Consider the following 20,336-nt stretch of genomic DNA (forward strand, 5'->3'; position numbering starts at 1 on the left):
TTGTTCCAGAAGTTCTTGAGTGTGGAGAGGTGTATGTGTTTTTTGTTGTTTTTATGGTTTTTGTTTTTGTTTTTTGAGATGGAATCTCACTCTGTCACCCAGGCTGGAGTGCAGTGGTGTGATGTCGGCTCACTGCAACCTCCACCTCCTGGGTTCAAGCAGTCCTCCTGCCTCAGCCTCCCAAGTAGCTGGGATTACAGGCATGTGCCACCACACCTGGCTAACTTTTTGCATTTTTAGTAGAGACAGGCTTTCACCATGTTGGCCAGGCTGGTCTCAAACTCATGACCTCAAGTGATCTGCCTGCCTCGGCTTCCCAAAGTGCTGGGATTACAGGCATGAGCCACCATGCCCAGCCGGTAAGTGTACTTTGAAAAAGCTCCCCCTTCAGCCCCCAGATCCTTCGTCCACTTTTCTTATTGATCTGTAGCAACTCTTTGTATATTTGGGACATTCACTTTGTCATCTGTGTTGCAAATGTCTTGCTCTCCCAGGACGGTTGTGATAAACCTGCATGCTCCTGCCTCTCGCTGAGAGCCACTGCTCTCAGGGGACAGTGTGCTCAGGTGTTCGTGATGCAAGAGCTGGCCCGGCGGAGCCTGAGACCCAGCTCTGCCGCCACCACTATCTCTCTCAGTCCCACAGGCGCATGGCCTCGCTGGGGTGTCTTGTCTGCCATTGTTCTTCAGTTCCACTGAGTGACACCTCATTAGTCTCCGCCCTCTGGCATCCTCAGTTGTTTCTGCCTTCCCATTATACAAAATAAGTGGCTGTTTCCTCAGCACCGCCTGCTCCTTGCAGACGTTATCTGAAAATCCCTTTTGTCAAAAAGAATTTGCAGGTGTCTAATTAATATTCCTGGCACTGGAGTAGAAATCCTCCCATAGCTAGAGATCCAGTTGTTTTTTAAGTGAAAATGTGACCCTGATTTCCACAGTGTAGAATGCAGGGTACATGCTCACTGCAGCCTGCTGGGTCCCTCTTTGGGAGGTGGGCCTGCTGCTTCCCCTGCCCAGAAGATGCCAGTGGTTGGCTGCCTGGCAGCCGCCATACTTCCTGAGTGAGTTCTGCCTGTCAGATGGCCATACCCCCACCTGTGAGTGTCCACGGGAAGGGGGTCCTCTCCGTGGTCCCGATGGTGGCACCTCAGGTAGTCCACAACTCCTAGGCCCAGCTGCTTCCCTGCCTGCATTTAGAACTCTGAGGGTGATCACAGTCTCCAGAAAAACCTGGAAGGATGTCTATTCACCTCTGAGTGAATGTGAACGTCCCAGACAGGCGGCCATGACCCCGGCTTGAATCCTAGCTCTAAACCTTCCTTGCCAGGGACGCTGGCCAAGGAGTTTACCCTCCCTGGGCCTGTGAAAAGGGGCTAATGATGTCTACACCTGCCTCATAGGTGTGTTTAAAGAGAAAGTGTAACCCCCTCCACCCAGATCCCGGCGCATTGTAACGACCTGTCTGTCGTTACAAGTATGTTTGGGGGAGCTTGGCGTCTGGCTGTGGTGAACTTCCCCACCCAGGAGCCAGGCTCTTTCTCAGTCCTGTGAGCCATCTCAATGTCCTTCAATAACGCTTTAGAGTCTTTTTTTGGAGGTTTTATTCACTTGTGATGAATACTCTCAGTGTTTTGTAATTTCGATGTGATTCTGAACGACTTCCCTCTCTGGTTCTTCCTTCCCTGCCCAGGTGACACTGAGGCCTGGTGGTTAAGAGCACGGGCTTTGGGTTCAGGAAGTCTAGGAGTCCACCCCGGGCTCTGCCACTTGATGGTTGGTAACCTAGCCTCTCAGCTTTAGGTTCCTTATTTATAAACAGAAAATAATAATGGAAGTTTGCTCCCAGGTTTGTTATAAGGATGAAATGAGATCATGAATGTTAAATGTTCAGCTCGGGACCCAGCACACATAAACCTGCGATAAGCAATAGCTCCTCCGACGCAGGAGGTCATTTCTCTAAAGGGCCTGGAGATGCACATTGAGATCAGGGCAGTGGGCTCCACGTCCGCTGCAGGTCCTCCCTGCCTCCACTTCAGCGGCAAAAGTCGGGACAGAGGCTCCTCTCTGTTTTCCTGCCCGTCTCTAGAGGGCAGAGGACCTCAGAGGTGTTTGAGGGACTTGAGTTCTATTTTGAGGTCATAGAAAGGCAGACGAGGACACAGTGGGCCGCAGGACTGGCCTCCTGTACATTTCTGTCCCCTCCCGTCCTCCCTTCTCCAGCCTCCCCAGCACTCCTGGGCCGAGGCTGCCCAGAGCAGGAGCGAGGCTGCATTCAGCACGAGCCGCACTCATCAGAGCCCCATTGTCAGCAAGTTCACAGTGCCGCATCCCTGACTCGCCAGCGGAAGGGCTCCAGCTGGCCGCCCTGGGTCCAGGGAGAGGAGGAGAAATGGCGTCGTCAGCAGAGGACCTGCATCGGAGCCTCCACAGCCACAAAAGCAAAACCTTTGAGATCCAGAAGGCATGCCCTGCAGGGTTCAGTCACCAGCATGAACTGTTTTCTTTGCAGTTGGGCCTGCAGAGACAGTCTCCCCAGAGTCTTCCCAGCGTCTCAGAGCCAGGTGTCCTTAACACTTTGGAGAAGAGTCTTAACCCAGGAGGAACTCCTCTCTTCCCCTCCCGTAGCTTTAGAGTAACAGAAAACTTGCTGATGGGAGTCTGTGGCTTTTGTGACTGGTGTAGATGCAGAGAAAAGAAACGAGAACCACCTTTCTGGAAAATTTGGAAAGTAGGATTCTGAGGACAGTATTCATGGCAGTGGTAGCGTTTCTAGTTTGGGAACCCACTCACTGCATGAAGAACATGGGCCACCCGTCACACCCACTGTGGCACGGCCGTGACTCAGGAGGAAAGGATGGTAGGGTAAGGTCTAGGGAGTGATGTAAGGGCATCTGAAAGGGGCTTTTGTTGTAAGTTTCTTAAGGTACACACCATGGGGACAGCGATGTCCCAGCTCTGCTGAGTTCTGAGGGGAGAGGACTGGGGCACCTTGAGGGGCTCCTCACTCTGGTGGCAGATGCCCTATCCAGCCCTCCTTGGTCTCGGGCCTCTCAGCCCCTCACCAGCGGGGTAGGCGCTAGGAAGCACCCCCCGCCATGCCTAGACTGTATTTTAAGGTGTGATTTGCTTTGTTAGGGGAGGAAGGGGAGAGTTCGTTTGTTTCCATGGTGCAGGTCCCAGGAGAAATAGATTGGAAAAACTCAGGAGGTTCTCACATCTGAAAGGAGAGCGCTCACTGGGGCCAGGCCGAGTCGCCAGAAAGAGAAATAGATCGGGGCTCGCCTAGGAGCCCAGAGGAGTGGCCCAGCTTGGGCTGGCAGTGCCACTGCAGCTGCCACACCTGCCTGCAGCCTCAGCCCAGCCCAGAGCAGGGCAGAGCTGGGGTGAAGCTGCCTGGCTTCCTGCCTCAGGGCGGAAGCAGCCCTGTGTGTCACTCCAGCATGCCCCTTTCCTTCTCCAGCCTCATGCCACCCGGTCCACAGACGTACTCCCTTACCTTATCCTTCCCAAGCAGTCCTTGTCACTGTGGTCTGGTGGGTCGGCCAGCTGGGTCCCAGAGCTCATCTGCCTGCTTTAAAGGGATTTAATTCTTGCTGACAGGGACTTTGGCCTGGGGTCCCACCTCGGGGAAGGCCCAAACCCCAGAGCAGTGCTGTGAGGAATGGTGGGAGGAAGCAGAGTGCCCCTAGGTTCCCAGGTGGCTGGGTATGCTCTCTCCCGTCCCCCAGAGGGAGGGCCTGCTACTGCCGTCCTCAGTGTCTACCCCAAAATGGGGCTTCCGCTGAAGAGGCCCCTTCATTTGAGGGCAGCTTAGAGAGCCAATGACGGCCCCTCCACCACCCCCACTGTGGCTTTCTTGAGGAACCATGGTGGGTCATGTGTCAACCCCTCGTGTCAGTAGAAGGAAACTGGGAGGAAGAGAGGGCACCAGCTGAAGTCTGGGGGGTTTGTGCCCCGCTCTGAGCGCGTTGCATCTGTGTCTTAATTAATCCACATGGCGGTCCAGGAGTGATCTCAGTTATCCCGAGGTGTGAGGAGGATCACTTGCCCAAGGGTACACGGTCAGCAGCCAGAACTGACAGTCAAGTCTGTCTGATTCCGGAGCATCTAAAACCCCACACAAGGTGTCACCTCACTGCAGAGCAGGGACCCAGCCCAGGGTAGAGGCACTGCCTTATCCAGGCCCAGGCCCTCCACTGACCCAATGGGGTTTTGTCCTTGGCTGGCCTTCAGTTCTAGATGCACCTTCTCCCTCTGTGCATTTAACTCTGACCTCATTCTCCTGTACCTTCCCAGGCCCCGTGGGCTGTCCCTGGCTGCTCACTGACCCGGTGGCCCCCAGCTCCCCTCCAGGGCTCAGTCCAGAAGCCCTCTCCATCTTCCATGTGGCTGATTTTCTCCCAGAAGAGCTGAGGCCAGTGGCCAGGCCTGCTGCAGGGTGGTGTGGAAGCCGCCTGGGTGTGGATCAGGTGGGCCGGCCTCTGCCCCCACGCTGCCCAGCTCTTCACGGGACCAGGCAGGTCACACGACACTGCCTCACCTCAGTTTTCTTCCCAGAGTGCTGGGGTTGGACTGGATGGTTTGAGATCCCTTCCAGCCCTGAATCTGTGTGGTCCTGACTCCGCTGCCTGGAATACTAATGCTGCCTGCTTAGAAGCGGACAGTCTTCCCTAAGAACAGGACTTGTTTTTCCTCCTTAGATTCTTGCCTCAGTGTTCACTTCCCTCCAGTTTTCATTCCATCCACTCCCCAAAACAAACAAAAACACCGCTCTACCCCCACCTCAGTTCCACAGATATCTTTAAAATCAGATCACGCAGTAAGATACAACCTCAGCCCAGAGAACGGAGGGGTACCGTGTCGGTGCCCAAAGAACTTGACTACTCTTGCAAGAGCCCAGCCTGCTGGGAAAGAGGAGCTGGGTGGGCACTGATGGCCCAGGGACCCTCTTCCTGAGGCACCCTCCCCGGGCCCTGCCGAGGGCGGGGAACACTGCCCTCTGTCACCTTTCCCCACAGTTGTCCCTGCAGCTTCTTTTGGGGGCTTCTGAGAGCAAGCAAGAGGGAGTCATGGGCCAGGGAGAAGAGCCACTACCAGCCAGCAAAACAGCTAGACTGTAGTCACGGTCCTGGGCCTTCTTCCTCAGGGACACCTGGGCCCCAGGCCCAGCAGAGGTACTGGCAGCCATCGTTGGGAGTTCAGGGAGTACTGTGGTCTTCTAAAATGAGGCTTGGCAGCAAGTTGTTGCTAGGGAAGAGAGGGGAACAGCAAGGTAACAGTCCCAGGTCTATACCCACCGAGAGGGCCTCTGCCCACCCCTCATTCTTCCAGATTTTCCCACCTTGTGGTTTCAGTGCCCACAGCAGCCACCCCAGAGTACAGGAGGACCCACAGTAGGTGCAGCCAGCCTCGCCGCCTCCTTCCAGGGAAGACGGGCTGTGTGCTAGGAGGGTTTGAGTATTTACCTCTCCACATTCCTTGCCCTGGACAGATGGACCAGTGAGGACTCAGAGCTGGGCACAGTAACTGGTATGAGTGGATTGGGGACCAGGAGGGTGCTGCCTAGCTCCTGGTGAAGGCAGAGGTTGGGCTGAGAAGTGTGGTGGAAAGGGAGGCTGCTCTCCCAGCAGCAGGGCCTCTGGGGTGGGAGGAACCCCACAAAGGGGAGCCAGCCCAGCCAGCCTTTCCCTGAGGCAGGAATGGGTGCTCTCGCTCACACCTCCTAGAGCCAAGCGGCAGGGCGACTTGCCTGCAGGGCTGAGTACACTGTCCAGCCCCAGCTCAAACACACAGCACAACCATGTAAACCAGGACTGTCACCAGAATTCCCTGGAGCTTTTAAATTCCAGCTGCTTGGACCTCACTCTGGCCTTCCTCAGTTATCCCTCAAGCAGAGCCTGGGTGCCCAGGGGCTGGTATTTTTCACATGCTCCCTGGTGGGTTTGGTGCACGTCTCTGGTTGGGAGCACAGATACAGACCAGCATGAGATCTTGCTTGGAGACTGCAGGCCATATGCCCCCAGCTCTCAGCCCTGGTGCCCTCTCTATGCAGCCCTAGGTGAGGCAGCCAAGCCAGGGCCCCCAGTTTTCAGCCCACTTAGCGTTCCTGCGTCCTCAGAGGCCAAAATTTCTTCCAAGGCTGAATCAGCTGGATTTCCCAGGCACCTCCCTGTTGGCAAGTCACAAGGACCACAGACTGGGTGGGAGCTTGGGTGAGCCCAGGTGAGCCCAGAGATGTAGAGGACTGGGACCGTCCCCCCACTGCTAATGAGATCAACCCTTTTCACACCGGCTTGCTCTGTTCCACACCCTGTGCTTGGCCCCCTGTGAGTGATCTTAGTTCATCTTCATGATCAGACAACCCTGTGAAGGTTTGTTTTCCCCATTTCCCCCAAGAGGAAACTGGAGAAGTTAAGTAACTTGGGCCAGATCTCACTTATATGCTCCGTGAAGCCTCGTTTATCTGTCCATCTGTCTCTCTCTCTCTCTCTCTCACACACACACACACACACAATGTGCACATACACACACATACACACCCTCCTCCTGCACATCAAGGCTGGGCCAGGTTCCCTCTGTGTCTTTATGTCCCCCCATCCACTCAGACCCTCTCCTAGCCCTAATCCCTCTCCATCATGGCCCGTTGGCTGGGAGCTCTGTGAGGACAGTCTGTTCAGCCCACAGTAGGTGCTCAGAAACATCCTCTGACAATGTGAACAAATAGGAGGTTGACTGGATGAGGAGCTCATCTCCTTGGACGTGCCCCACATCTGGGGCCTGCCCTGCTGCTTTGGGCCCTCCCACAGCAGATTGGAAGCGAGGCCTATGGGGCAGAGCCTGCATCCTTAGCTTGGGGGCTGTGTGTAGCTTGCAAGTAAACCAGAAAGAAGCGGGTCCCTGGAGGGAGGCAGGAGCCTTCTCCTGGCTGCCGTGGCCCCTGGGTTCATCTCTTGGTAACAGAGCCATAGCGGGTATGAGTGGGCACCACTCTCGTGCTGCCCTCAGTGCAGCAGGCACCACCCCGTTCCCTGCCTAGCTCATGGGGAAAATTTATAACCCTGGGAATGCAGCCTCTGGGTCAGGGCCCAGGATGATGCAAGTGAGCAATGGCTGGAATCAGCTGGAAGGAGAGGAGACCTTGGAATGGGTGGGAGAGAAGATGGAGGTCAGGGATCTGGTCTCAAAGGTATCTTACCCGAGGCTGGCCTTTCTTTTCTCCTACCCTAAGACGGATGGCCACTAGAGTATTCTCAGCTGCCAGACCCACACTGTGCTGTCACTATTAATCAGTGGAACCTAACAGTCAGCGTTAGGCACTGGCCTCTGGCATATGTGGCACAGTGCTGGGCACTGAAGGGAAGGTGGCAGAATGTTTAAACAGAACGCTGCCCTCATCCCCAAGGGCTTGTGTTCAAAGTCACGCAACACAAACGGAGATTTATGACTTTTTTTTTTTAGGTTGCTTTTGCTTTACCAAGACAAAACATTTCTATCAGGATAGTTTTCTCAATGGGAAATAAAATAGGTCTAGGCCTAAGTAGTGCTGCTTTCCCACCACCAAATCTAAGCGTTCTTTTAGGCAACACTTTCCTTCCTCGTGGCAGAAGGCAGGGCTGCTGTGACCCCATGCAGACTAGGGCGTGTCTCAGAATGCCACCCCTTTCCCACGCCGGGGCCAGGGCCTGATTGCTGCCTTCTGCAGCTCATGTTTACTCTGTGTCCAGGGTGGAGGCCTCTGGCCCCGGTGCCAGCTTGTGCCAGTGCCTTCTTCCATGCTCTCAGCAGTGGGAGCCCTACTGTCCTTCCCGTGGCTCCCCCAGGGGACCCTTCCTGGATACTGCAGCCCGGCTTCCTAGGGTGAGCTCTCTGGCCGATGCCCCTAAACCAGGGCAGCAAGAGCCATTCCTTATGTGGTCAGGGACTGAGGAGGCTTGGCCAGCCAGGCTGCACCCCTCACGAACGATGGAGCCAGGCTCCTGCTTGGAGTGAAGCAGAGGACCCCAGGGTTTTCCAGGAGTGCCTGACCTCAAGGCCTGTGTACTTCACATCAGCTCCCCTTCACAAGAAGTAGCAGCTGGACCTGACCCAGATCTCAGGCAAGGCCCCTGCGACCTGACCGCTCCAGGCAGGAGCATCAGATAACCCTTGGCAGTGGCCTGCACTGGCCAGACCTCAGCTTCCAAGGCCTTTAGCCTGAATTCACCTCTCCCCACCAGTACCAAGTGTGTCCATCGGAAACATTCTTGCAGCGTCTTCCTGGCCAGGCCTGGAGAGGGCCCAGCTTGGGGATTTCCTGTCAACACAAGAAGGTTTCCCTCTTCAGGAGCTAGAACGCTGAGTCATTTGACTCCTAGGGCCTCATCAGCCGACCAGTGGCCTGTGTGAACCTTTGACCAAGTTTCTTAAGGATCAGTGGGTAGAGTGAAGTAGGCGGCCTCTCCTTCCATGCTCCTTGGCAGGAGCTGCTCCGAGCCATCCATCTTCCATTTCCTGTCCAGTGCTGGAGGTCAGCAAGTATTTATTCATTTCAGACTGAGTGCCTTGCCCTGGGACTTTATGTTCAGGAATCTTGGTAGGAGGTGAGAACGGGCCTCCCAGCCTCGACACTTGACTTTGCAAAGCTGGTGTCCAGTTCCCAGCTGTTCCCAGGATGGTAAAAGGAGCCGCTGCAGCACCCTGGGGAGAGTGAGAGCTGGGAACCTTCCATGCCGAGGTCTCTCAGGGCTGCTCTGGGACCAGGTGGTGGGACAATGAGTGCCCAGACGGACCAACCAGAGAAGAAGGGGAGCAGCCACCATCCCAGAGAGACTAGGCTTCACCTGCTAGAATGCAGTGGGGCAACAGCCTGTGGTGGCCCCACCCAGATACTCACCCTCCTGCCACATTGAAATATGCCCTTTGCTGGTACAAAGTCACCGCCGTGGAAGGCAAGAAGCCGTCTCCCCTCAGCCTGAGCCCCCGCCCACAGCTGCTTTGTGAGATGCTGCCCACACCCAGGTGCCACCAACCCTGACCCTTTCACTCCACCGATGGCCAGCTCACTCCACTCTGAAACCAGGGGCCTGCTGATGGGCCTTCCCCACCCCCGCCTGTCACCATGGTAACGGCAGGCGCTCCTGCTCCTGCAGAATATTGCTTTCTTGTAACCTCCCTCCCTCCCTCTCTTTCCTCCCTTCTTTCTCTCACACAAAAAGAAAGCACAAGTGTTTTATATTCATTTTGCAAAAAAGCTGTGTAGCGCATACTAATTGGTGTGGCTTCCTCCCGCTTTCTTTGAGCCTTTTCTCATCGTCAGAGCCAGGACTACAGGCCCAGCCAGCCTGCTCACTGGAAGGAGAACTAGGTCTGTTTTCCTGGAGGCTGAAGCAGGAGTGGCCTAGCAGCGTGTCTTTAGCTCTGGGGCCTTTCCTCCAGGCTTGAGAGGGGCACACAGTAAGCCAGGCCACTGAGATCGCCTTCTCCTCCCGGAGCTTTCTACCTGTACACCAAGGATTGTAGGGTCTCCAGGTGACTAGAGCACCAAAACTCTGGCCCAGCACAGAGGCTCAAAGCCAGGTGCAGCTGGAAGAGCAGCTCCCCACGTTCTCTGTTGCTGGGTCCCAGACCCCCTGTTGAGGTTGCCTCCCAGGGCCTTCCTTTCACCAGGGCCTCTCTCCCACCCCAGGCAGAGACAAGAGTCCTGGCCAAGGTCTGCATCAAGATTGGTGCTCCAGAGCCTCAAGGTCACACCCTGGGCTGAGTCAGGTTTGCTAGCAACTGGGAGCGAAGCAGCAGCCAGACTGGAGGGACACAGAAGCCGGGTATCAGCCGACTCCCTACACCCCAGGCTCCACCTCAAGCCATTCCTTGCCCTCCATCTGGGTGGCCCCTTCTCACCTCTAGGAGGCTGAAGGAAGATGGGGATGCTGTTTCGGGGTCCTGCGTTATTTAAGAGACTGGAGGGGTGCTGTGTGTCTGTGTGCACAAGCGCACACAGTGTCGTCCCAGGCAGGGCTGTGGGCTTTTTGCCAGCCTCTGGGGACCAGAGACAAATCCTATGATATGTAAGCACAGGAGGAGTGGCTGGGATTACTGAAGGAACCTGTAGACAACATTTCCGGCTTTAATTGTGCAATTGAAGTGTAATTTGCATTCATTTGCCATTTGGTGTTAAACTTTCTAAAATAAGAGAATTGAAAATGTAAAATATGCGGCTTTGCTGGCTGTGCTCTACAGTGGGGTGGGAGGCAGTAGTACTGAGGTGGGCTAAGCACATTCTCTGCAGGGGAGAAAGCGGGGTCGGAAGCCCTTGGTGTGGGCACTGCTGTCCGTGCTCAGTCACTAAGCCTGGGCTGGGGAACAGCTCAGCTGTGGGACCTGAAATCTTGGAATGGAAGTGGTGAGCCAGCCTTTCTTGTGTGCCTGCTTTTCGTGCTTTGCACATCAAGTATCTCTTATAACCTTCACAACAGCCTGGCAAGGTCCAATCTCAATTGTGCATATGAGGAAACCGAGGCTCCCATCCTCTGCAAAATGAAGTTCCGACTTCTTTGTCTATGTCATGAGCTCTTTTTTGGTGTATGGTTTTTTGTTTTTGTTTTTGTTTTTGAGACAGAGTCTCACTCTGTCGCCCAGACTGGAGTGAAGTAGTGCGATCTCAGCTCACTACAGCCTCTGCTCAAGCAATTCTCCTGCCTCAGCCTCCTGAGTTGCTAGGATTACAGATTCGCACCACCACACCCAACTAATTTTTGTATTTTTAGTAGAGAGAGTGTTTTGCCATGTTCACCAGGCTGGTCTTGAACTCCTGACATCAAGTGATCCGCCTGCCTCGGCCTCCCAAAGTGCTGGGATTACAGGTGTGAGCGACTGCACCTGGCCTTGTGTCATGAGCTCTTGAAGGTCTGGCCCTGCCTACCACTTTGGCCTGATTTCTGGCCATACCCTCACCTCTGGCCCCATTCCCCACTCTGGAGCTGGCCCCAAAGCCTAGTTTCCTGGAATGTGCCACGTGGTTCTGCATCCATGAATAGCTTATGCTAGGTAAGAGAATGCTTTGAATGCCATTCTCAAATGCCTTTCTCTCCCTTCTCACTCCCTTGGCCAACTCATGCTCAACTACTTCCAGAGCTTCCTGGCTCCCCTCAGGCATCATCACAGGGACCCTGGCACCCGCCCTGTATCATCAGTAAATGCTCACTGCCTGACTCCTCCGGGAGTCTGTGACCTCACTGAAGGCAGAGCCTGGCCTGTCTGGCCTTGTGTCTCTTATAGCCAGCACAGGACCAGCTCACAGCAGCTGCTCAGTAGCTGTCTGGAAAGGGAGCGTTGTGTGGTTAAAGTTAACTGGTCCAGGGTCAGGATTGGATGTCAGGACTGTCTGACCACGGCACCCTGTGTAGTGTTATCAGCAGGCTCGGGTTTGGGGACCAGAGCTGGGTTTGAGGTGGACTCACTGTTACCTTGAGCAAGTGACTGTCCAAGTCTCAGATCCCTTGTGTGTATCATGTGAGGTGAGACTGGTGACAAGTAAGGGCATTCATTGTGGCCGGGAGCGAGGACAGCCTGCTCTGCTGGCCCTGGAGCCACTCAAGGGGTGGAAACAACCTTGCACAGGCCAGGCCTCTTGGTGGCTTTTTCCAGGCCTCCTTTCCAACAGGGAAATAGGTACCTGCTGGATACCCAGCATGAATCAGTTTGTCCGCATGGCACAGGGATCTTGCCGAGGGCTGGCCTGGCCCCAGCCGCCCCGCTGGCTCACACTTTTCTCCTCACTTCCTCCCTTGCTGCACGTGACCACCAGTGTTGGCTGCCCAGAGGCATGTGCCTCTGTCCCCTTGCACAGACAGACCTGGGTGGGATGGGCAGCATGGGGGCGGGGGGCGAAGTGATGTAGAGAGACACAGGTCACCTCCCCATGCTCCTCCTCTCCCCTGGATCAGGCGAGGGACCCCGGGGAGTGGGTGAGACCCTACCACCTCGGGCTGCGGGCAGAGCAAGAGCAGATGGGTTAGGAATTAGGTTGCTGATTTGGGGTTTTGTCCCCCCACCCCCCCTTTTTTTTTTTTTTTTAAATAAGATGGAGTCTTGCCCTGTCGCCCAGGCTGGAGTGCAGTGGCGCGATCTCAGCTCGCTGCAAGCTCTGCCTCCCAGGTTCACGCCATTCTCCTGTCTCAGCCTCCCGAGTAGCTGTGACTACAGGCGCCCACCACCACACCCGGCTAATTTTTTGTATTTTTAGTAGAGATGGGGTTTCACCGTGTTAGCCAGGATGGTCTTGATCTCCTGACTTCGTGATCCTCCCACCTCGGCCTCCCAAAGTGCTGGGATTACAAGCGTGAGCCACCGCGCCTGGCCTGTCCCCCTTTTTTTTTGTACAACTCACATACCATAAAATTCATAAAAACGACTCTATTAGTATTTTGACAAGATTATACAACCATCACTACTAATTCCAGAACATTTTCATGACCCCAGAAAGATGCCCTATACATACCCTGCACCCATTAGGAGTCACTCCGCATGCCTCCCTCCCCACAGCCCCTGGCAACCACAAATCCACCCTCTGTCTATGTGGATCTCCTGTTAATGGAGTCGTCATACAGGGTGTGGACTTCGTGACTGACTTCTCAGCAGGTTTTTTCAAGGTTCATCCACGTGTAGCAGGTACTTCATTTCTTTTTATTAGCAAATAATATTCCCTGGTGTGGATGTGCCACGTTCCATCTCTTCGTGTCTCCACTGCAGGGCCTTTGGGTTATTTCCATTTTCTAGCTATTAGGAAAAATGCCGCCGTGAGCGTTTATATACAAGTTTGATGTGCACAGACATTTGCGGTTCTCTTGGTAACTGCCTAGGAGTGGGCGTAGACCTATGGCAGCTCTCTGGGTAACTGAGGAGCTGTTGGCTTGACTCTTGCTCGCTGTTTAATTTTGGGTGAGTCATTCCCCCACCCTCCCCCCAACTCCATTTCCTGGTCTCAAGTCCCCTCCCTGGCCATGCTTGGACAGTCAAGCAAGCATTGGGGTGCGTGGCCTCTGTACATCCTGCCGTGGCAGGTGTGCAGGGGCTGAATCGGGCAGGACCGCGGCGTCATATATTGCTGTGCCAGTTGCCCATCCTGGCTTCTGCCCTGTGTCTTTCTTCTGTGGCTGAAGCAAAGAATCCCTGGAGGCTCTGTCCTCAGTGGGAGCAGAGGCCTTGGCCCTCCCTGCTTCTAGACTGAGACCCTCCCAGGGATCCCCGGCTCCTGGCCTGGGTGCAGGAGCACCCCTTGCTTCTGCCATATGACTGGGCTGTATGGCAGCCATGTGTCTCAGCCACGTGGATTCATCAGCTCTCCATTCTGTGTGCCAGGCCATGGGCAGGGGTGGCTGTGACTCACCTATACAGCCCCAGAATCCAGCGCAGCCACTGGCACAGAGCAGGGGCTCAGGGGCCCACAGACATCCCAGTCTCCATGAGTGGGAGAGGGACAAAGGGAGTACAGAGTTGGACAGTAGGAGGCGGGTCTGTGAGAGTGAGCACCAGCTCCTGCCTGGATGAGGCTGGGAGATTGCGTGCCAACACGTGACACTGTTTGAAGACTGAGGGGCGGGAATGGGTGAGCAAGCAAAGGGGTTCCCGGCCAGGTGTGCCAGGGCTGGCCTAGAGGAACCAAGAGGAGAAGTGACAATTGGGCAGTGTGGGGGAGGCACTGGCACTGTGTTTGCATTGACAGGAACGGCTTTCAAGGGGGTAGGCCTTATCTTGTTTGTTTTCGAGATAAAATTTGCCCTTTTGAAGCATAGAATTCACTGGCTTTTCGTATATTCACAAGCTTTTTGCAACCATCCCCCCAGTCTAATTCCAGAACATTTTAATCCCTCAGTAGGAGCCCTACAGTGCTAACCTTATCTTGTATTCCCATATTCCAGCCACCTGGCCAGTCTTGGCCCATGTGGCCCTGCCCATCAGGCTCTGACCCACTTCCCCTGGTCTAGGGCTGAAGCCCCTACTTGCTGTGGTTATTCTTGGCCTGGGCTCAGAATAGCCCAGGAAGAGACGCAGGCAACCACCCATTCAACTGATGTTTGTTGGGCATCTGCTGGGCACAGGGCAGTCCGGAGATACACCTTTTGGGGGGACAGGCACAGTCCCTAGCCCAGAGCAAGAGAGGAGTGAGGGGCAGAAAGAGCAGGCGACCACCTGCAGTGTGAGGAGTTCCCTTCAGGACAAGCACAGCCAGCAGAAGGTGGCCAGGAAGCCTCAGCAGTCCCTGGGGCAGGTACACACACACACACACACACACACACACACACACACAGGGCCCCCGCCCCTTTCCCTACTGCCCATTGCAGCAGAGTGGTGGGCTGGACTTTGCCACCATGCCAGCTCTTGGTGCCAGGCAAAGATGGGTGCTGTGCGAGGAGAGGCAGCTTCTAAGGATACAGGGGCTGTAGAGCAACCCTGGGGACATTGTGACACAGCGCTGACCTGCACTCACACTCAGCGCTGGCCCCACGCCCTCCTCTGCCTCTGTCTCAGAAGAACTCAGCAGGCAGGTGGTCAGGCTGGGGCCTTGCCCCACCCAAATCTGTGCAGGGACACTTTAGAGCCACCGAGGACCACCTGACGTGTCCGGACATTAGGAAGTCCTTTACCTTGGAGACCAGAGTAGCATGCCACATGTGGAGGGCCCTTTAGGGTCTGCAGTGGCCTGGTGTCACCTCTGCAGAAGAAGCTGTTCTGTGGCCTGATGGTGGGTGGGGCTGTGGCTGCTCCACACAGTGGACACAGTGGAACATGGCCTGGAGGGCACTTTGGGAGTCTTGGGCAGCCTGGGGGCCTTTAAATGCACACTGTGCAGACAACACCCTGCTTCCTGAGTCCTGTGACTCCCAGGGACCCTCAGAACCCTGTTCAAGGGACCCAAGAGGAGAGGGATCATGAGGAAGCTGACTCACGGAACCTCGGATTCCAGTTTCCTTCCCCCAGAGGCCCCATTCACTGCAGTCTGTGTTCCCTTCGATCTGGATCCTTTGTTTCACTTTTCTGAGCATGCCCCAGCTGTGGCCTTAGTGGCTCTTCCCAGCCTGCTGTCATCTGCAGACCCCTCCCCACCTCTGCAGGTGGCTCTGTGCCACCCACCGCACCTCTGCCCAGGTCAGCACAGCTTGCAGCGGAGAGCTCATCCCTGCCGCCCTGCTTCTCTCCCCAGGTGATCCTGAAGGACCTGGAGGTGCTGGCAGAAATCGCTTCCTCCCCTGCAGGCCAGACGGATGACCCAGGGCCCCTCGATGGCCCTGACCTCCGGGCCAGCCACTCAGAGCTCCAGGTGCCCACCCCCGGCAGAGCCGGCCTACTGAACACCTCCGGTAAGTCTTCTCCTGAAGGTTCCAGCCTCAGGGGCCTTAGTGCCAGTGCCGGTCTTGGGCTGGACCACGGCGGTCCTTTGGGTTGTTGCTCAGGAGCTCTGGAGCTTGGCCAGGATGTGAGGGGTCTGTGGGTTGCTACTGGCAATCTCCCACCTCAAGAGCCCCCAGAGGCAGGCAGCTCTCGTCCTCTAGCAGCCTCCAGAGACCCTCACAGGACTTTCTTCACATCTCCCTGCACCTTTGGTGCCTTTGAGCCACTGACTAAACATAAAACCTTCTGGGTCGGCTGCTGGTCTCTCTGCCTGGGCAGCACCTCTCCAGTCTGGTATCCAGGGGCTTCGGTCTTGGGGTCTCACAGGTGGAATACTAGGTGGCCATTCCCTTTCTCTCTGAGAAACTAAAAATAGTGGCAGGCAGCACAGGCAGGAGACGGCATTATTCTCACAGGCTGTTTCTGGGCAGTCCTTGGAAGTAAAGGTGGCTATAGCATCCCTAGCGCTCGTCCCTCAGTCCCTTCCAGATGACAGGGACTCTTCTCCCTGGGCCCTGGCAGACGCCACTTCCCTCTGGCGATGCAGTCCTGGAAAATGCCTGGGGACACAGTTGGTAGGAAAGTTCCCAGTGAATCTCAGGTGTCTCCATGGGGGTCTCTGTCCTTTGTGTCTGGAATTTACTCCTTCCCGTGGGTTCGTGGTCTCGCTGACTTCAAGAATGAAGCTACAGACCTTCGCAGTGAGTGTTACAGCTCTTAAAGGTGTTGTGGACCCAAAGAGTGAGCAGCAGCAAGATTTATTGTGAAGAATGAAAGATCAAAGCTTCTTTGTTTGGAAGGGGACCCAAGAGGGTTGCTGCTGCTGGCTCAGCCAGCTTTTATTCCCTTATTTGGCCCTGCCCATGTCCTGCTGATTGGTCCATTTTACAGAGTGCTGACTGGTGCATTTACAATCCTTTAGCTAGACACAGAGGGCTGATTGGTGCATTTTTACAGAGTGCTGATTGGTGCGTTTACAATCCTTTGGCTAGACACAGTGCTGATTGGTGTGTTTTTACAGAGTGCTGATTGGTGCATTTGCAATCCTTTAGCTAGACACAGTGCTGATTGGTGCGTTTACAGTCCTTTAGCTAGACACACAGTGCTGATTGGTTTGTTTTTACAGAGTGTTGATTGGTGCATTTACAATCCTTTAGCTATACACAGAGTGCTGATTGGTGTGTTTACAGTCCTCTACCTAGACCGAAAAGTTCTCCAAGTCCCCTCTCGACCCAGGAAGTCCAGCTGGCTTCACCTCTCACTTTGATGCAGCCTCATGCGTCATAGAGGTTTAGGGGCCTTGCAGCCTCAGCCTCCCCTCACAGCCCAGCTGTGCTGGTCTCAGCTTGAGAGTACCTCCTTGGCCTCAGTGGGAGGCGCCCCAGCCCTGTTTGGTGCTGAGACAAGGCCCAGTGCCTGAGAAGTTCAAGGGGTGGCCAGAGCCCCGCAGGCCTGCCTGTGCCCCAGGACATGCCAGGTCAAGTCATAGAAGGCCCATGTGGGGCCTTGCCCAGGAGTCCAGTTCTAGGCAGTCAGTGGCCGTGAACTGACACCAAGGGAAAGAACACCAAGGGTGGTTCCCACATCCTGACCCTGGGACCCCTGCTGGGACTCCCACCCTCTATCCCTCAGCAAGCAAGTCCATTCTCCATCCTGTGTCCCCAAGTCAGCACATGGGGACCAACCTTAAGTCCTTGGGACAGATGGCAGGAATGCCAGAGGTGGAGTGTGGGGGCCCAGCGAAGGGGATGGACAAGGAAGAGAGAAGAGAGAGCTCTTCCTTAGGAAGGGAGGGTCTGGTGGGGAGGAGCAGCAAGAACTGACCGGAAGACGGGCAGTAGCCAAGAGGAGACATCCTGCAGGGAGGAGGCCCAGGCAGAGGAGCCCTGGGGTGCGCCCTCAGCTCTCCCTCCCCAGGAAGCAGGCGCCACAGCCTCTTCTCTCCTTCTCAAATTGGCAGCAGCAGAGAACTTGAAGGCAGCACAGCCTTGTGACAGGGCCAGGACACCCAGGCCTCCCAGGCCGTCTGTGACCTGTCTTCCCTGTGTTTTATTTCTTCCTCCCGGGCACAGAGAAGTTGATGACTGTGATTTGGGCTCCTGCTCATGGAAGGAGGACCAGGAAACTGCTGAGGGCAGCCGGGGCTGGAGGGAGTAGGATATGTGCCCTGGGGGAGCAGAGCCTGACCCAGGGGGTCCCTGGCAGGCCCTGCAGCATCAAGCCCTTTGCACTGCTCGGGCACCAGGGCCGGGGGCACTATATGGCAGGGCACTCTGAACCCCAGCTCCTGGCCATGCCAAGATGGGCGGGCCGTGAACGAGGCTACGGCAGTAGAGACTCTTGCCCCAGCTCACCGAGGCTGTCAGATTAGCTCACATCAGCCAGGGACTCACTCGGAATTCATAGAAAAACAGCAAAGCATGCCAGATGGAAGAAACTCCGTCCTGGAAAGAACACCAAGGAAGTGCCTGCAGCCAGTCACACTTCTTGCTTCAAGAATCCACAGCCAAGGAGCAGTGGGGGCTGCGGGAGGAGAATCCACAACTCTGTGGGCCAGGAGCTCTTAACCTGAGTCTCACGTGTGGGCCTCAAGGCTCCAAGCAGATCCACGTGTGTGCACATGCGTATGTCCACAGCTGGCATCAGATTTTACAAATGGGGCCATGATTTTAAAAGGTCAGCTCAAACCCGTAAGAGAACAGCCGAGGAAGCCAGAGCATGCCCTGCCCCCCTCTCCCACCTCCACTGCCCTGGAGGGCATGCGCCAGGCACTGAGGGTGTGTGGGGTGGTGCTGAGGTCAGAAGGCAAGCAGGAAGTGCACACTCAATCCCTCCACAAGCTGCTCCTTCCCAGACTGCTTCTCAGACATGCAAGGGGCTCGTTCTGTCTGTTTCCATCTGGCCATGCACGTGGACAAGACTGTGAAGCCATACCCTCTTCCTGTTTGGATTCTGCCTGCCTCTGGCTCTCCAGGGCGCAGCCCTGAGAACTTGGAGAACTTGGAGGCAGCAGTGCTGTGTCCGTGTAGGGGAGATTGCCCCAAAGGCACGAAGGGACTGTCTGGAAAGCCTCAGAGGCAGGGAGCCTAGCAAAGATGAAGTTGGTGGCATCTGTAGGGAACCAAATGGCGCGGATCACACACAGCAGTGGAGAAGCAAGCCCATCACACGCCTGGGTAGCTGCTGTGTTGGCCTAAATGCACCACAGCCGTGGTTCCCAAGGCCCCCCGAGGCAGAGTCACCCACATGGGATTTTCCTCTCGCCTGTCCTAGCATAAACATCTCCCCCTCCCTCGCAGAGCGGTGAAGGCAGAGGCTTCTCCCACCCTGCCTCCCTCATTCCTGACCTGTGCAGAGCCCCAGCATGGGGGAGAGAATGGCCTGGGGGCAAACAGGATGGGGAGCGGCCTGGGTGGGCAGCTCTGGGGGAAGCTGGCTGAGGGACACCATGCTTTCCTGTCTCCCACCCTTGGGGTCTCCTGTGTCTCCTCCTTTTGTATTTCCTGTCTCCACTCAGGGGAGTCTGCGGAGGTCCTGCTGGCTCTGGGGACAGGGATGTCAAACAGGCCTGTGGGCCTGCCATACCCTGAGCCTATGCAGAAAGCTTCAAAGGACAAAGGAGGCCTCTGGGATCAGCCCTTTGTTAGAGACATGCCTGGACTCCCTGGGCCTGGACATCTCTGCTGCCAGAGAGGGTGCAGCCAGGCCTGGGGAGACCCAATCAGCCTTTAGGATCCTTGGCCGTGCACAGCAGTGTGTCAGTCTGAGGCCAAAGGTCACCCTAGGACTGATGTTCACCCCTAAAACCCAGTCTTCCCTGACTTTGCCTGCCACGGGGCCCATTGCTGCTGGGATAAAAACCATTCATGTCGCCAGCCACGTTGGCTCACTCCTATAATCCCAACACTTTGGGAGCCTAAGGCAGATGGATCACCTGAGGTCAGGAGTTTGAGACCACCCTGGCCAACATGGTGAAACCCCACCTCTACTGAAAATACAAAATTTAGCCAGGCATGGTGGTGCATGCCTGTAATCCCAGCTACTCAAGAGGCTGAGGCAGGAGAATCACTTGAACCCAGCAGGTGGAGGTTGCAGTGAGCCGAGATCGCACCACTGCATTCCAGCCTGGGCAACAGAGCAAGACTACATCTCAAAAAAAAATAAAACAAAATAACTTCATGTCAGTATACCTTGCGGGGCTCAGTGGCCCAAGGTATTTTTACCCCTGACTCTGAAAATGGGTAATAATGACATGTTCTTATTTGGTTTCATTCTTTGTAGCCCAGGACAGTCTATTGTAGCCAAATGTCAGCAGCATCTTCATGTCACCAGACAGAAACAAGTTCTAGCAGAAAGCCAGAAAGCCATTTTCCCCAGTAATCACGGCAGCAATCATCATGGCTGCCAGAGCTGGCTGAGGTCACATTAGGCCCTGCCCTGCTCTGAGCACTCACATGTGCTGACTTTTTGGGTGAGCCCCTGGGCTCCTCGCAGCAGCTCTGAGAGGCCAGCACTGTGTCATTCCCCACTTGTTTGGGCCAGGAGCCTGGCCCGAGAGCCCACACTTCTCACCCTCCTCTCAGGAATCCCACCTGCACCAGGCACTGGAAGCTTCCACGGCCAGAGGGGAGGAGGAGAGGGGCCAGGCCATGGCCACAGCCTGGCAGTGATGGGGGCATGTCTCCTCTCTTCACAGTGACTTCAGAGACCCCTTCCTGGCCTCAGGTCACGGCAGTGCCTCATCTCTTGTCTTTTGCTGCCAGAGGGATCTAAGTTCACAGCCCTGCTCTGCCCATCCGTCCTGTAACTTTGGACAAGGGTCCTACCTCACTGCCACCTCTTTCCTCTCTATAAACCATGTGCTGGGGCACCTGGGGACTCTGTGAGCTCCCACATGGCAAGGGCTAAGCTAAATGCTCCCTGAACGTGAAGGGGGCCTTTGCTTATATCCTGGTTATTACAGGCCAGTGC

The 20,336-nt window shown here is 55.6% G+C and overlaps 1 protein-coding gene and 1 long non-coding RNA gene across 3 annotated transcripts in view; one reads left to right on the plus strand and one right to left on the minus strand.

Annotated features, from left to right (window-relative positions):
- The window catches only part of VAC14 (VAC14 component of PIKFYVE complex), a 115,313-nt gene that overhangs the window by 42,587 nt on the left and 52,390 nt on the right, over window positions 1-20,336 (plus strand). For both annotated transcript variants that reach the window (XM_005592488.3, XM_005592493.5), the window contains exon 13: window positions 15,178-15,334. In XM_005592488.3, coding sequence (XP_005592545.3) covers window positions 15,178-15,334 — 157 coding nt within the window. The remainder of the gene's footprint in view (window positions 1-15,177; window positions 15,335-20,336) is intronic.
- Window positions 12,641-13,497, minus strand: LOC141409295 (uncharacterized). Its single transcript, XR_012429129.1, has 2 exons — window positions 13,363-13,497; window positions 12,641-12,752 (listed from the first exon to the last, which is right to left on the minus strand). It is a non-coding gene; the product is annotated as an uncharacterized lncRNA (long non-coding RNA).

Source organism: Macaca fascicularis, chromosome 20, assembly GCF_037993035.2.
Source record: "Macaca fascicularis isolate 582-1 chromosome 20, T2T-MFA8v1.1".
In the NCBI taxonomy this organism is placed as follows: Eukaryota; Metazoa; Chordata; class Mammalia; order Primates; family Cercopithecidae; genus Macaca; species Macaca fascicularis.